Source organism: Sinocyclocheilus anshuiensis, unplaced genomic scaffold (assembly GCF_001515605.1).
Source record: "Sinocyclocheilus anshuiensis isolate Anshui unplaced genomic scaffold, SAMN03320099.WGS_v1.1 scaffold166, whole genome shotgun sequence".
NCBI lineage: Eukaryota > Metazoa > Chordata > Actinopteri > Cypriniformes > Cyprinidae > Sinocyclocheilus > Sinocyclocheilus anshuiensis.
This window is the reverse complement of record NW_015546050.1, coordinates 1731234-1748662: the sequence shown is the minus strand read 5'-3', so window position 1 is coordinate 1748662 and position 17429 is coordinate 1731234. Positions and strand designations below refer to the sequence as shown.

The 17429-nt window shown below is 40.8% G+C and overlaps 1 protein-coding gene across 1 annotated transcript in view; it reads right to left on the bottom strand.

The window, feature by feature from the left end:
* Positions 1 to 17429, bottom strand: part of LOC107699122 (collagen alpha-1(XXI) chain-like) — a 64461-nt gene that overhangs the window by 22387 nt on the left and 24645 nt on the right. Inside the window, exons 10-12 of the mRNA XM_016500295.1 lie at positions 12017 to 12070; positions 11880 to 11933; positions 11396 to 11449 (exon numbers count right to left, since the gene is read on the bottom strand). Of these exons, the coding sequence (XP_016355781.1) occupies positions 11396 to 11449; positions 11880 to 11933; positions 12017 to 12070 (162 nt within the window). The remainder of the gene's footprint in view (positions 1 to 11395; positions 11450 to 11879; positions 11934 to 12016; positions 12071 to 17429) is intronic.

Sequence of the window (17429 nt, the reverse complement as noted above, 5' to 3'; positions counted from 1 at the left end):
GGTCTGTGAACGTTTGTTAATCTAATGAATAATTGATTTGTTAAATCTAATGAAAAATGGTGTGTCTGATTGGTCCAAATGCTACATAATTCCCCCCTTTCGAACGTTGTTGTCCAATCAATAGAAAATAGCGAGCGACGTCAAAGGTGCAGAACGATCAGACACGCACCTGCCACTCATGGCTGGGAGACAGTGGTGGCACTCTGGCTGTTGGTTGCCTCCAGGAGTGGTTGTGGTGCTGTCAGGCGGTGTGCTGTGGTGATGTAGGCTGTAGCAAGGTGCAGGTCCTCGAGCTTATGCAGCAGGTGTTGAGGCTGTGTCACCTGTCATCCTGAAAAGAGTTGGTCTGGGTAAGATGGTTGTTTGTCGATGTTGTTAGCCAGTAGGCTATCCGTGGTACCCGCGATGTGGAACAGCCGGGTTAGACTCTCAGTGGTGAGAGTGCAGGTGGTTCCAGGGATTGCAGGGAATTGTTATGGAGATTTTGTAGTGTGCAGAGAGTTTCAGACTGACCTAGTGATGTTGGCAGGAGAGCAGCAGGTGGTTGTTAGCTCTCTGTTCTGTTCTAACGTCACCAGAAGTCTGATGTCTGTGGTGTCTATTTTTTCCTCTTGTGGCGGCACCGACGGGAGCCTGCCTGATTTGTGTTGGTAGAGGTTTCGCTTTTGGGCCTCCGTTTGGCACCTGTGTGAAGGGTGTGGAGGAGGATGTTGTGGTGGACTGCTGTTGGATGTACCATGGTGTTCGCAGGATGAGGATGGCCTTTTCCATGGCTTCTCCCTGTGGTTGGTCTGGAATCTGGGTCTGTTGCCATGGTGACAGCTCTGTCCTCCGCTGGCTAGTGGCTTTCTGTAGAAGGGCCTTGCATTGTGGCAATGCTGGGTGCCTTCTGGTGCCTGCTTTGGATTCTGGGTTGTGCAGTTCAGAATCAGTGGGGTCTTACAACCACCTTTGGTGGAGGCCTTGTGCTTGTCAAAGGCCTTCTGTGTCAGGTCACACAGTTGTTGAATAGGCACTGTGTGGCAGGCCATAATGCCTATATGGTGACTTACAATGGGGGGGAGGTTTCGGAGGAGAAGGCTCTTGAAGCTGGTGTCCTCCTCCATCCCAGGGTAATTGCGAGCTCCGAAGTAAGCTCGTCGAAGTCTGTGGTAGTAAGCATGGGGAGTGTCATGCCGTCCCTGTTTGGTGTCTAGGGCAACAATCAGTCCGTGTTCAGACTCTGGGTCTGAGAAGCAGGGGTGAGGGGGTTTACACTGCTGGCAGTGTGACGTACAGCAGGGTGACTTTTACTTGAGTCCATGCACAGTCTGTAGGACTGTTTCATTTCTTTCTGGACCATGTCAAGCTCCTCTTTAATGTTGCAGGATTGCTGAGTCCGGGTTTGGACTTAAGCTCTGGCTGCATGCAAATGGCCTTCTAAGGCCTTAACTCTAGTGTCTCTCTCATTAAGTTCCACATACAATGTTTTTAACAGTGATTTTGTGTGAAACAGTTCTCTTTCCAAGTCCTGTCTGGATGATTTTTCAAGCTGCTCTCGGTGTCCAGCAGCTGTTAGCGCCTCCTGAAGACTGGTGATTTCCTTCTGTTGCACCATCCTGTAAGGTTCCTTGCATCTGTTCTGTGCTTTCTCTCGTTGATCAGGTGTCAGTTCCCTGTAGAACTCTGTGACTTGATGTCCATCACAGTGCTCTGCTGGGTTTCCAGGTGGTCCTAGTGAGCTGGCAGGGCTGGATGTCTGTGGAATGTCTGCGACATACTGGCACACTTGTGGGAACACCAGAGAGAGAGAGGCAGAAGGCAAATGCAAGTACGTACAGAGGTGTAACGCTATCTGTATGGGGAATGGCTGTGTAGGCTGTGTAAGGTGTGAATAGCTGGTGAGGGGCAGCTAGTGAGGTAGGGTGCTATGTTTTTGTGTTCGTGAACACAAAGATAGAGTTTTGAGTAACTTTGTTGATGGGGCTGTAAGCAGGGGTCAGCTCATTACCGGGCTATGCATGTGGTCAAACTATTACTCAAAGCACTGATGGTTCACAGGTTTGGTCACTATGAAGGTATCAAATAAAACAAAACTGAAATAAAATCAGAAAGAGACAGAGGGAGAAGGAAGGGTTTCCCTTGTTTAGTTTAAGCTAGGAGATATGACTAAGCAGTTGTCACTTGTGGTCATAAACCTAAGGAGAATGTTAGCTAAGCTAGCAGGGATACATCAAACAACTCAAGGTATATAAACAGAAACAATTGGAAGTGTTTCTAGTCTTCTCAGGGCCTATAGCATAATGAATGGTAACTGTACCTTATGTAATAGGCCTCATGCTGAGAAGTATGGGCATAGAAGAGACAGGAATTAGGGCTACTAATAACCTGTACGGCTCATTAAGGATACAACATAATTGTTGTTATAATCCTATACCTTGAGGGAAGATGGTGATGGTCAAACAAACTAAAATAAGGTAAAAGTAAAACGAAAAGGTCCTAATAGCTGTAGGAAACTAAAAGGAAAAATAAATAAATTGATTTAATTAAATCTCAGATTTAATTAAAATCAACTTAGTTGAATTGGTACATTCAAGCTAAACAAAGGTAAATTAATGAAAATAAAATCAAAGAGAGGCAGAATGAAGCCAAAATAAAAATAATACAAATAAAACCAAAGTATGTGGGGAGGGACCGACCTAACTGAATCCAAAGAGAAGTGATAGCATAAACAGGAAGTGAAAGCAGGAGTGAGGGGGGAGAGAGAGAGAGGAGTGGTTTGAAAGTTACACTTTACACACACCTATCTAAGTGTTAGTCAGATGCTAACAGCTAGCAGTTGAGGTAAAGGGCTTAGCTTAGCCTGTATGTCTGCTAAAGAGTTAGCGTTGACTACACGCAGTTCTTTGTTTACACAAAGGTCTGTGACATGTGTGCTGTTATCAGATTGAACCGGAAGAGCCTGCTCACACCTCCCGGGGTCAGACGTTGCTAAGAGACCGATGCAAGCTTACAAAACGCGCAAATGGAGCAGAACTTGTGCTGCTGTAAATATGCATGGGAAACTTAAGCGCAGTCAGTTATGACGTGTCGCATACAACTTCATTCACAAATCAAAACAGCACATTCACTTCACAGACAATGGTGAATTACTAGTTAGCTAGGCTAGAATTACACCATTCATTCGCTATTCAATTGCATCACCTTAATGACTACAATGTCATAGATACGCGATAGATACAAGAAGGCCTTAATTTAGGGAGATGAGGAACATCGCTCAAATCACTATTAAATGTAAATAGGCTGCAGAGAGATTTCTTCGTCGCCCAGATTTAATATCACTGCCAGTGGGATTCCTTCGCCACGCAAATTAATTCATGCCGCCAATCTGAGATTTCTTCGTCAGACTTAAGATTTATGCATTTAAAACTGAAAGTGGGGATTTCTTCGCCCAATAACAGATTAATTTATTCTGGTACCATTTATATGGGCTGCTAATCTGAGATTTCTTCGTCAGATAAGGCTTACGCTCTACCTACGAGTCCGACTCTCTAACCATTAGGCCACGACTTCCCCCATGTTCATGTTCATTCATAAAAATGTAGTGAGAGAGAGAACTTTCAACATGCCATTAGGTCGTAAAGTTTATCTGGTCTAGCCAGATAAAGGTGTCCTGGTTGCCATGGAAACCAGGGGCCTGGGTCTCGTTCACAGACATCTTGGCACCCAGTATGTTTATTGGGTGAGGGGTCTGTGAATGTTTGTTAATCTAATGAATAATTGATTTGTTAAATCTAATGAAAAATTTTGTGTCTAATTGGTCCAAATGCTACATGACTCAGATTCACTGCACTTGCAGAGTTCGAGTGGAGTAGCATTTACTGTGAATCTCTGATGATCGCACTCATTACTCATATCACCTTCTCACAAACATGCTTTTTTTGTGAGAACAATAGTGCTTGCACCTACAGTTTGGTCAGTTACCCGGAATTGCGGCCATATTGGAGATACTCGGATGTAAACAACAGCATGGATTGCACGACTAATGTACTACTGAAGATGTTGTTCTACTAATTTATGATTTCTAAACCATGGAAAAACGTGTGGAAGCTGCTAAATCACATAGAGAAGGACTTAGTAAGCAGAAAAGGGTGCAATACTTTGACAAAGTTAATAGGTGGTAAAGAGCCGTGCACGCTGGCTTCTTTGTCATGGACCTGAGACCCAACAATTCTTCCTTCTATTTCTTATACCAACATAGTGAACAACTTCCGTTCCCTAGAGTTCCATCCGGTTCAGTGGCATTGTTTACGTTCAGTGCACAACTTCAATGGCCAACTTCCGGATTGATGACGTGCCGTGAAAACATTGTATAGATGTGTTTGCCTTGAAGCGGTGCTTCGCAGATCGATCAGTGTATGACATCAAAGTACCATGAGAGCGATTCGTAAGCATACGGAGCCGCCTGCTCTATCTGTCCCAAATGGCACACTCCGGGTGCTTCTCAATACTTAAATTGATGCATTCTCATTTCCTTGCTCCTCCATCCTCCAGCCTGTGACCCGGAAACCGATTGATCTCAGCCACCTTGAAGGACATCCCAATTGACTATATGCAGTTACGTCCTGGTTTTAGATAAGCCAGCTCAGTCATTTATGGTCAACTGTCAAAATCAACTGTGCCAAAAGCACCCTTTGCTCGTTTTCTCTGCATAATCCACTGACAATTTGAAGAAAAGTTTTGTTTGTCTAAGAGGACCAAACATCCACGCATACAGTTTCAGGAATGACAAACTCGAGTGTAAAAAAAAAATTAAGCGAGTGAATCCACAAATTTGTGCCACGAGTCATTGCTATGATTGACAGTGGTAAAGCAACGGACTGAACAAACCGTGTGACGAGCCGATGTCAAAAACAGAGCTCTGTGCATTAAATGATTCAGACTAAATTCAGAGTAACAAAACTATAGCAGCAAGTCTGTTGGCTGAATATATTTAGCAGCTTCTACAGTTAAAGATAAAACTTAAAAATGTAGTTTTTAAATTAAATAAAAAAAATATTTCAAAATATTTAAAGGGGACATCGAATGCAAAATTCACTTTTACATGGTGTTTGAACTTGAATGTGTCCTGGCAGTGTGTGTACACCAAGACCCTATAATCATAAAAATCCACCCAGTACTTTTTTTTTTAATCCACAAACCCACAAATCAGCACTTTCTCAGATCAAGCCATTCACAGATTCTTGGCCAAGTGACGTCACATTGCACAGGCCCCTCCCACGACTGTTGATAGACACTGCCGTTTTAGCATAGACCCGCCCTCAGTGAGCTGTAAACAGTCCACCATTGTATCGACGCCGCAGCAGGTGTAGACAAGAATGGCTCCTAAGCGATTGAGGTGTTTTGTTGCTGGATGTAAGAATGAACATAGCAGTTAGGTTTACTCAGCATTTACTCCCAACATCTGAGCCGTTGAATACGCAGTGGATTATTACTTTTCTTTTTGAAAGGAATGTGCCCCCAGATCTGCCTGAATGTTTGCCCGAATCATTTTACATCAGAGTAAACTTTTTTTTTATGAATCTTTGCAAATCGTCTTTCCAAATAATGTGCCACTGAGGACGCAGTGGATTAGTTTTGTTTTTGAAGATAATGCGCCTAAATTTGTTTATGTCTGCCAATGTTCCCTCTAAGCCGCGCAGAAGAAATAATGTGCACACGCATAAATGAGTTGGGAAAGCCATTTGCGAAAGCGAATGAATTGTAATGCTCGGGTAAATTCAAAATAGAAATCTTTTCTAAAAAATATAAGTCTTTACTATCACTTTTTATCCATTTAACACATTATTGCTGAATAAAAGTATTAATTTCCACAAACCACAAACTTTTGAATAGTAGTGTATATTGTAACACAAAATTTCTATTTTGAATAAACACTGTTCTTTTTAACTTTTTATTTATCAAAGAATCCTGAAAAAAGTATCACAGTTCCCAAAAAAATATTAAGCAGCACAACTGTTTCCAACATTGATTATAAATCAGCATATTAGAATGATTTCTGAAGGATCATGTGACACTGAAGACTGGAGTAATGATGCTGAAAATTCAGCTTTGCTTCATAGGAATAAATTATATTTTAAAGTATATTAAAATAGAAAACTTTTATTTTAAATTGCAATAATATTTCAAAATATATTATTTTGTGAAATAATATTCAGCATTTTTATCAAATAGATACAGCCTTGATGAGCATGAGAAACTTCTTAAATAAACATTAATGATCCCAAACTTTTGAATGGCAGTGTATTATACTGTAAAAAAAAAAACGTTTTCTCAGGAAACCTAAAATGTACATCATTTAGTCACGGGTCAAATTAAATACAAATAGCACATTAAAGTTAAAAGTTACACACTTTTTTTGTGTGTGCGCTGTACAGGTCTGGTATAAAGAATGTTTTTGCTCAGGTGGCCGAAATGTCCGCCCAATAGAGAAAAGTTTTGCTCAGCAAGAAAAAAAATTAGAGGGAACATTGATGTCTGCATATTACTCCAGACTGCTTTCTGAACGAGTGACAATTCAAGGCAGGTTTTGCTAAAAAAGTTCAAACTCAAGGATGGATCAGTACCCACTGTTCATTATCCAGCTGCACCTCCAGAAGAAACAAGTCTCACATTCGCCTTTCCCATGGAAGTGAGGGGCGGGGTGAGCAGAGCTCATTAGCATTTAAAGGGGTGGTTCACTGGTTTTTTTCTAGGCTTGATTGTGTTTATGGGGTGCAGTCTAACATGTGTTAATGCTTCGTTTAAAAAAAACTCATTATTTTTCACATAATTTACCTAATTTCCACACAGCTCTGTCCCTTCTCTGAGAAACGGGCTGATCTTTATTGGTTAGCTAGCCCAGTGTGTTGTGATTGGCTAAACCGCCTCTAGTACGTGTCTAAACGTCCCGCCCCTCTCCTCAGCGGCATGTGCTCCGGTTGTATTGTAAACAAGGCGTCATTATCAGTTTGAGCCCGATTGAAAAGCAGAGGATATTATTGAAAGGGATCGTGCAGAACCTGTGCAAGCATGGCTTTTAATGGTACGCCTATGTTTTGCATGGCCTCGCCCCCTTTGCTGCCTTTTCCCGAGGGCGGGGTTTATCAGGGTTTGTGATGTCACGAACCCGGGAAGTAACTCGTTGTAGTCCCTACCAGCCGTTTTTGTAGACATTAAACTACCAGAAATTTAAAAGACGATATCTCCGTTTGCACTGAACTTTCAGCTTTGTAACTTTGCAGATATTGTTTATGCTCAAACAGCAACATTACACACTAACTAACGTTAAAAAAGTTCAATCGCAATCAACCACCCCTTTAAAGAGACACGCACCGAAACGGGTCGCTGTGAACGGAGCTGTTTTTGACAAGATAAAAAGGGTGTTGTTTTATGAGGAATTTTAACCAACGTATGTTATAGACTTTTCATGAAGACCCTAAAGAATCATACCAACTTGTGGAAAGTGGGCATCCGATGTCCCTTTTAATGCAATATTATTTCATTGTTATACCATTAATAATTAACTTATTTAATTTGTAGTTAACTAGTAGTATTTAAATTAGTATTAGTAGTATTTAAATAATAGTATTTAAATAATTTACCCTTCTAGGCTGTTGGTGTCTTTTTTAAATGACGTGAGGCTTTGTGACTTCCTGGAATTGCTATACTTCATACTTCAGTACAGTAAAAGTACTAAAATTTGTTATATTAGTAATTTCATAATAAATACAAAAGCAAAACGTGAAAAAAACAATAGGGAGTTGAAATGGCAACTGCTAATGAATGATCCTCTGCTGTCATCTATTGGTTATAATGGTAATTTCATGTCAGTTTCATCTTAAAAGTCTTTGTTTTCCGCCAAAAAACAATTTTGCCATATTTTTTCATGTCATCTTTATAAATGAAAAGTGAATCTTTAAAGTGAATTTTACTGCACAGCTGTAGAGTTGAGAAATAATTAAGGCTTTAAAACATTATAAGCCTAAGTGTTTTTAAAAAAAAGCGTTCATGACTATGAAGGTCAGTTATTGAATATCAAGAATAGCATTATGATGTAGTTTATGAGATAGCATCATTAGCTGGCTTACGTTAGCCTAAACAGTTACGATAGTGTTTAGTTGTCAGCATTTAAATGTACAATTACGTGTCTGGGTACTGGATATATGATGTTGAATGTTGTTAAATAACATGAAACTGTATGTTAATGCCGCTATCATTATTTACGGTGTTGCAATTATTTTGTTTCACGCGGAACGCGAGGAAAGGAAATGAGGATGCACAAATAAGAAATGAGAGTACCCTTCATGTGCACTTACGGTCTGGTGGATCTACAATGGCCCTCGAGTGTGTGTGTCTATTAAGTCCACGAGACCGTAGGGTGTCCCAATCTTCATTTTAGCTTTCAAAAGGGTGTTTGCGAGCGTCCCGCTTTGCGGCCGCTATGTGCCCTCTATGCGCACTTCTGCCGAATCCGCACTGAGGCGAGCCCCGCAGTAGACTTCTACCCGACAGCCAAAGCGGCATTACATCATGAAAGTGTGGATTTAATGGACATGCACACATGGCGGCCATTGTAAGTCCGCAAGAGTGCAAGTGCACATGAAGTGTGCCATTTGGGACAAGGCCTCAGAGGAAGACCGCAAGGGTTTAGGGTGCGATTTGAGACAGGGCCTAGTTCTCGCGGTACTTTGATGTCATACACTGATCGGTCTTTGCAGTGCCGCTTCAAGTCGAACACACCTAATGATACTCACCCTGCGTCCCAATGTTCATACTATCAATCCTAAATAGTATGTGAGATTAGAATAAGTGTCTCCCAAAGCATAGTATGTTAAAAAGAGTATGCCAAAAGTCCCAAATAGGATGGTCTACTATTTCAGGTCGATTTTTGAAGTGTGGATCCGTGCACACTCTAATGGCTAATATTACCCACAATCCATTGTGCTTTGAAGAATGATTTGGTTGAGAACTACAAACACGAATAAAAAGTGTTAAAAAACTACAAACATGATGGATGTGTGCGACCGACGGTTAAGTAGAGAGGTGTAGATAAAGAGGTTTGAGTTACTAATAATCAACATTTAACCTGGTATAAAATATTTTTATGTTATCTGTGTTATATTTCATCTGCAACAACAATGTAAACTTTTATAAACATCCGTTTGTTCGTTAACTTTTAAATGCATCATTATGCAGAAAATATTAGCAGAGTTCTCCGCATGAAGACCAGCGGCTCGCAGATCAACGTGCTACTTCTTTTCTCTCCAATATGGTAGGAAGTTAAATAATATGAAATGTGGAGGATATAAACTGTGATACGATGATTGACAGGCCAGTTTACACTGACAGGATGCATGTAACTGTGCGACAGAGCGGTCTGTTAAAGATGCTATTGTATAACGTGATAGTATGTCCCAAAGCTTGCCTACTCTTCTACTACACACTCAAAAGTGTGTACTTTTTCTTCACCAAAAAAGGGCGTAGTATAAGTAGGCACATTGGGACGCAGCATCAGTTACACGTAGACCCCGCCCCGCAGCCGATTTCACTGGTCAACTCAGTCACGTCACCTGTCAACAAAAGTTCAGAGGATTCATGGATTTCAGTTTAGACTTAAAAAAAATCGTGTATGGATATGATCGGCGGGGTTTGCGCTTAACTGGTTTTTGTTTAACACTCGACTAAAAAACAGTTGTCCTGAGAAATTAAAAACGTCTCTGAAACCCTTGAGTTTTAGCCAATCAAAAAAGTTCTTTGCCTGTCAATTATCCTGCACAGTCGGGTTTATCGCAATCGGGTTGGCGTCACGTCTTTCGAGGCTTTTTTTAAGCATTGAGGGATGATATAAGTGTGGCGGTTTAATTCAGAAGTCTAACAGAAGCAAGCAAACATAATTGAAATTGCAAACAGCATATTTAATGGCACTTTTAAGTATTTTACAGTTTCCCATTAAAAATAGCAACTGTTAAACAGGATATCATAGATCTTAATTTACATATTGCGTTTTGAAAAACTTCTGTCATCAAAAAGCCTTGCCTACTTTTGTTATACTTTTGAACTGATTATATTGACCTGCTAGTAGCCTGCATAATGATGAACAACCTACAATGGTCCAGGCTTGTCCAAGAGCACTGCAGGTGTTGATAACCTTAGCAACCTGCTAATGTAAGGCAGTACTCCCAAGTTTGAGAAACTTTTTTGCAAACATGCAAACTCATCATCACGCTATGAAAAGGTAAAGATCAATTAAGCATTCTTTTAGAGCATCATTTAGAACTAATTTGATTTTTTTGTGATAGACAAGTTAAGCATTTTCATATGCACTTTGAATATCAGTCATATATATATATTGTAGCGAATCAGCTCATGGGGAAATATGAATAATTAATAATAACTAGTTATAATTAATTATAAATATGGTAGGGGGTGTTCCTCACCACACCTGGGCAGTCCTCTTTGGTCTGCATTCTGGGCAGTTAGTCTGAGCATCTGCAACATTTTGGCAAACTTGTGTTGAGAGTAAAGTCTAGAGACTACTACAAGATCAAAAAAGAGTGTGGAGCTAGGTTTTACAGCTAGGGTTTTGCCAGGTGTGCTTAGCTGAAGTATTAGGTTATTATCTTAGCTGTGAATGCTAAGATAGGTTTGGGTCAGCATATGTTTGCTGAAAAGGGCGTAAACAGGGTTTTGATTGATGACTTAAGACTACTCTTATTGTCAAATTATCACTCAGAATTTACTGACGGTTCCCAACAGGCTCAATCTCTCAGCAAGTGAAATAGAAGAGTAAAAAAGGAAAAGGAGAGCATTTCTATTCAGATTATGCTTATTATTTGGTGCTCAGGACTAGAGTTGTGCCCTAGTATTTGTCTAGATGACCTGTGTAACAGGGAATTGTGTGTTTGATTTGTCCAGACGCTACAATATATATATATATATATATATATACTACCATCTCTGAAGATTATGACCAGGTCTACATGGAATAAGCACCCACAGATTTCTACCCCACACGTGTTCAATTATTACTAATTTTGACAAATTTGATAATCCTTGAATTGGAATTAAAAGTGTAGTACTGTCATCATCTCCCTTTTCGACATTTTAAATCCATTCCACAGGATTCCCCCCAAAATATTTTCCACTAAATTAAAGCAAAATGACAAAATATCTCTGATTATGGCCAATTAAAAAAATTGCACGAGCATCTTGGAGCAATGCTCCAGAAAAAAATTTAAAAAAAAGAAAGATGTTCCTACATAGAGTGAGTTGTACCCGCTATTTTACTGTCAGCGATAAAACAGCAATGGTCAAATAAATTATTCCATCAACAGTGTTTATTAAACATCTTTTAACACTTATTTTTTAAACTGACCTTTTCACCTGGTTTGCCAGGTGGCCCGGGTAAACCTGGGATACCGCTGTCACCCTAAAGACAAACACACATACACACACACACACAGTGAAAAAAATAATAATTTCAGTAAATTCAGTGAAATAAGTTGTTGATCTACCTGAACTTAAATATACTAAGCAAAATCTAAACTAATCCAGGTAACTAAGATTACCTGGGCTACCAATAAGACAATACCTTACAACAACTTGGTTTTAAATATCAATTATTTAGATCAGTAAGCAAAAACAAAAAAATGGAAACTATTTCGATTAATTTGCTTTATTTCATATTAATCTTGAATTTCATTCCATAGCCTACTTGTGTAATTTTGTCAAATAATCTGCATGCAAAAATTTGCAATGAAAGCATTATTTGAATACATGATGGCTGAATATGTTGCCACAATGAAAATGGTACATTTAGGGATAAAAGGGACAGATGAAAAAAAATCATAGTTTCTTACTGTTTCCCCAGGACTTCCTTTTCCCCCCTTATGTCCATCAGCTCCACGTGGCCCCTGCTCAAACAGAGATAGAAAAGTATCATGATCAAGTGTAGTATGAGGTTTTATAAGTCCATTTCTGACTCTTGCATTCATACCTGCATGCCAGGAGAGCCTTGGATGCCAGGACTTCCTCTAAAACCTGGGACACCCTTCAATCAAGAAAGAGTCTTATGTTAGTCTGACCCACAGTCATGCAAATTAATATAAAGGTCAGTTTTGAAGAACTCAACACAAAAAGGTCACAGCTTTCAATCTTTTCCCACATTATAATTATTCCCAGATTGTATAGGAATCATATAATGAAAAATCTAATTTGCCTTATTCGTTTGCTATGTAGTATGAAAATGTACTGTGTGGCGGGAGGAGAAAACGACAGACACAGTGGGTGTGGCGTCAGGCCTCATAGAGGCTTTTATTTAACAGAAAGTAAACACAAAATGTCCAAAACGGGCAATAAAGTGTCCAAAATAAACGGGAGATCTAGTGTCTAGCTAGAATGCTAAGAAAAAAAAACCCTGAGCTCTTGAAATAATTGCACTGTACATATAAAAATCAATCTCATTAATCAGTTGCTATATAGGTTAATAATAATGTGTTTTATTTAGTTTCAGAAACTAACTAATCTTGGATGTGATTGCATACAGGTAACTGCCAGTAATGCATTCAAACTCAAAAATAACAGCAAGTTCATGAGACAACGTTCATATGAAAATTTCAAAGAGGTCTGGAAGATTTGTCCTGAGTATGCGCTTTATTATTAGTGTCTGCAATCTGAACACGCCTACATGAAAGATCGGTGCAGACTCCTGCTGGATGATGACACTCATGTCTTTGTTTTTGAGACATAAAATAGCCCCCACTGTTTTTTGAAATTCATTCTTTTTTGAATCAAAAATATTGTTGACGTGAGAATGTTTCACAATTCGCTGCTTTTTATGAGATGACTGTATACAGTTGCCAAGACTCAAAGGGCACTATATTCATAAGATTTTCCTCAATAGAATTATTTTATTTATTTAAACAGTTAGCCTTACAGTGACCTTAGACATTTGCACAAAAAAAAGTGAAAAGGTTTTTCCACAAACATGCTATTCAGTACTTTGGTGTCCCTTTACTTATTTTAGTCCCTTGACTTCTTCGTTAAAGGCCATGTTTTTGATGTGGGGATTTTTAATTGTTCAGAAAATTATTTTCTTACATAAAATTTTATTTCTCATTATTTAAAAAAAAATGTTGTTGACTGAGTATAGGTAAAACACATCCTTTGACTGAACATTTGTTGATAAATTAAAAAAAAAAGTTTAAGAGTTACTTCTACCTTATTGGTGGTTAGTACCAAAAGCCGTATTTTCCTGCTTCTTAAAGATATTTAGATTTAGGTAGCTTGAACAGAAATGTTTACTTTAACATTGTGCTAGAAACATTAACTGTTGGTTATTGGTAAATGCTATCAGTATCATAAAATTACATGAGGTGAAATACGCTGTGCATCACTAAAAAACAGCTGTTTATGGTTTAGACGAGCAGGCATATGTGCATAATGTGGACACATTCATAAAGGCATGAAGACTTGCAAGTATGGCATCCAGGTGTTGCGTTATTGCACATTCACTGAACTTTCAGAGCTCTTTAGTGGGTTTTTCATCATTCATGCTCAACAAATTTTTCAGTCAAACTAACTCATACTTAGAAAAACTTCATCTGGAGACAAAATTGCAAAATTGCAAATGCTCACAAACCCATTTACAACTCCTTCCTGCTTTATCTAGTTTCACTCCCTTGGGCAAGATGTGTAGCACTATTATGGAAACAATGACTGTGTTCTCCTCCAGTGTTTTTAAAAAGCTTTTACTGTTCAAACTTGTGTAACTGAGCCCCTATACTAGAAATGAATTCTCAAAGGAATATGAAAATTAAAATATTTATTTTTACCCACATAATTGAAAACTGTGACTATATCAACTTGCAATATCATTCACAAAAAAAGACTAACTTAAACTGTAGTTTAAATAATAAAAATCTTTGTATCCTAAATCTCTCTATGTTTTCTAATAAATATATAAATAAGACCCCTGCGAGTTTTCATGTTTGGGGTTGCCAGATGTCAGGAGTTACCTTTCAGTCAGTCATGTTCTACATTATGTCGACACTGACGTTTGGGGTCTCACTTGGGAGGCCCAATCACCACTGAGTAGTACAAAAAAGGCCAATGAACATTGGCGAGTGGAATATGAATATTTTGCTTTGGAGCCAAGTGGTTGCCCGTGTTTGAGCGATCACACTCCAATTCACCTCGAAAAGAGCAGAAGAAAAGTGGAAACTCTCTTGTTGCTGGTGATTCTGACAGTGCATTTAGCAGTGTTTCGCTGGTATTTGCGATTCTCCCCAGGTGCTTCAGCAAATAAAAGAGCAGTTTTCCTTAAAAGAGCAACATGGGCAACATAAAGATGTCTCTCCATCCGTGCGTTTCTGGATGCTGTTGTTTTTTTGGCCTCTTCTGGTGGCCACGATTGCTGTCTCACATGTCTGGGCTGTAAGTATGCTCAAATGGCATTTATGGATGGTTTATGCTCTCGTTATGAGAGCCCAACCATGGCAACGCTGCGATCATGACTTGCCTACCTCATGAAGGCTTGAGTCCTCTCTGCCACAACTCAGTCCGATCCCTCTGAAATGACCAGGGCCACGCTGACTATTACTCTGGGAGATCAGAGGATTATTGTGTGAGCTTTCTGTTGGGCCAGTCCCCATTGACCTCCCACTCCTCTCGCACGTCATGTGCCATTGAACTCCCGAGTGATGCCGCTTGTCCGTCTCAAGGCCGATCTAGCATGATATTCAGGGCTCCCGAGGAGGATCGGATTTCAATTGCTGCATCGGAGGGTGAGTCAGTGTCCTCTGAGGATGAAGGCTCAGCTAAGCATCACCTCTCTGGGCTGATTGCTCAGTCGGAGTCTCGCTCTGAGTTAATGTTCATGCTTTCCCGGGCCGCCAAGAGCATCGGACTGGAGTGGAGTCCTCCACCCTGTCCCAAGTGCTTGTGGCTGGATGGCTTTCTTCCTGTAAGTGCATGAGGATGTAATAAAGTCATGAAAGGGAAAAACTGCCCGAAACTGCTTCCCAGCCTCCTTCACCCTCATTACCCTTGGTGGCAGGACCACCAGGGAGTATGCAGACATTCGCTAGGCAGAGTGTGCGATTGAGGTGCACTTCTGCCTGCAAAATGCCACTGCCTACATGCCTTGCGTCCAGTGCTGGTGAGCTGATGTCAACTTTAGCTGCTCAGACTTGTCCGCCACTGGACAGGCAGTCTCCGCCCTGCATGCGATAGCCATCCTGCAAGTATATCATAGTAAGTATAAGCAGTGTGACTGACTTTGCCTCTGGGTGACTAAGGTCACAGTGAGGGACATGTGATGTCCACTCTGGTTGTCCAGGAAGGGCATCTCTGGCTGAACCTTGCGGAGATGTGCAATGAGGACAAATTGCGCTTTCTTGACGCTCCCATCTCCCAAGCCGCCTTTTATGGGGAGGACTTGCCCAGCACTTCTTGGCAGACCAAAAACAGAAGGAGGCCATCAAACACATTGTGCCCTGGCATGTGACCACCACCACCAGGCCACCGAGGGCTGGTCCCTAGTCTGCTTTGGCACGGCCAGAACCAATACCGAGCCACCCGTAGGAAGGCAACGCAGCCTGTCCTTCATGCTGCCACTAAACCCACCCTCCATGAGGCAAATAAGAGGCCCTGAGATGGGCAACATAGAGAGGGAGCTGCTCTTTTCCAGGAGTTGATGAATACACTGCTTCTTTCCCCAGAGGAGAGCCGTGTGGAGAGTCTTCTGTTTCATTTTATTCTGTCTGTCTCAACAGCCAGATTCTCTAAGAAAGAGCAGTTACCTTAGTCTCTGGGTCACACCTGGCCCGCAAAGCCTCATCACTCCCAGCCCGCATCTCTAGCCACTCCTTCGCATGATCCATGGAGCTCGGTAAGTGCTATCATGCACTCACTACCCCTTAATCGGGACACAACGCTTCCTGGGTCAGGGTCCAGCACTCCATCGCACTGCACTTCTGTGGGTGCATCAATTGTCCTTTCTTCGATTTCCCTCAAGGTTTGGGCGTACCAGTACAAGGTCCTACCCTGTGGGCTGTCCCTGTCTTCTCGCGTCTTTACCAAAATCGCGGAGGCTGTCCTTGCCCCATTAAGGGAAGTGGGTGTTGCATTCTCAATGCTCTCGAAATTTGTTCTGCACAGGGACCTGGTGATCTGGCACCTCAGTTGGTTGGGGCTTCGGGTCAACTGGGGAAATGCTGTAGAGCATTTGACCATTGCTTCAGGTAGTGACAATTGCATACATCAACTGCCAGGGAGGCCTACATTGCTGCCGCAACTCGCCCGCCATTTCCTCCTCTGGAGTCAGACGCGGCTCAAGTCACTGCGCACAATTCATATTCTGGGAATATGTGCAATATCAGGGAGGACGAGGAGCAGGTCTTGATGGTTGTGCCCTACTGACCCACCTGGACCTGTTTTTCCCACCTGATTCTCCTCCTGACAGCCCCTCCCTGGCGAATCCCCCTGAGGAAGAACCTTCTTTCTCAGGGGCAGGGCACAATTCAGCACCCATGTCCAGATCTTTGGAACCTCAATGTGTGGCTTCTAGATGGGACGCAGAGGACTTAAGTGGTCTGTCAAAGGCAGTGATAGCCATTATCTGCAGGCATTTTTGGTCAGCGAAATGTGCCTGAGACCCCGGTCTGGATACGTGCCTAAAGTTCCCACCAATCTCTTGGAGGAGGCAGACCCAGCCCTTGAGTTTCTGTGTCCCATCCGCCTCCTTGGCATTGGCGCACTGTGCCTCTCTAGCAGACATCTGCAGAGCTTCGGGATGGGCAACACCTAATACCTTTGAGGTTCTACAATGTCCAGGTTGAGCCAGTTTCTTACCATGAGATCTGTTCTTCCTGGTCTTGGTACAAAATAATATCTGGCTCACAACATGCGACAATACTTTTTTAAAAATGTACATTATTTTAAATTTTAAAATGTATGTAGTCTGTAACAGAGCATATGTGTCTAACATAATTTTGTATTTTCAGCTAAGCAGAATAATTAATATTTATATTCTGGTGTCAGCATTGCCCTGCTTATTTGGTGACCAGGAAAAAGGCCAAGTCTATTTAAGTTCATACCTGATGTAATACCAAATTTAGCATTTTTATAAACAGCACTTTTTGTTACCTGTTTATCATTGTATGTCTTAACATGATGTCTTAGAGGTAACAATAAAAAAAAAAAAATCCCATTTAATTGTGAGATCAGTATTGTGTGTATTGGATCAAATTGTGACATTACACCCCTATTATTTATTTGTACATTGCAGGTGCAAAAATCGGAGTCTTTTTTTCTTTTTTTTGTCATTATGACAAAGTGAGAAAGAAATATTTAAGATTTTGATTAGGTCATTAATCACATTTCAGCATTCAATTTTAACTAATTAAACC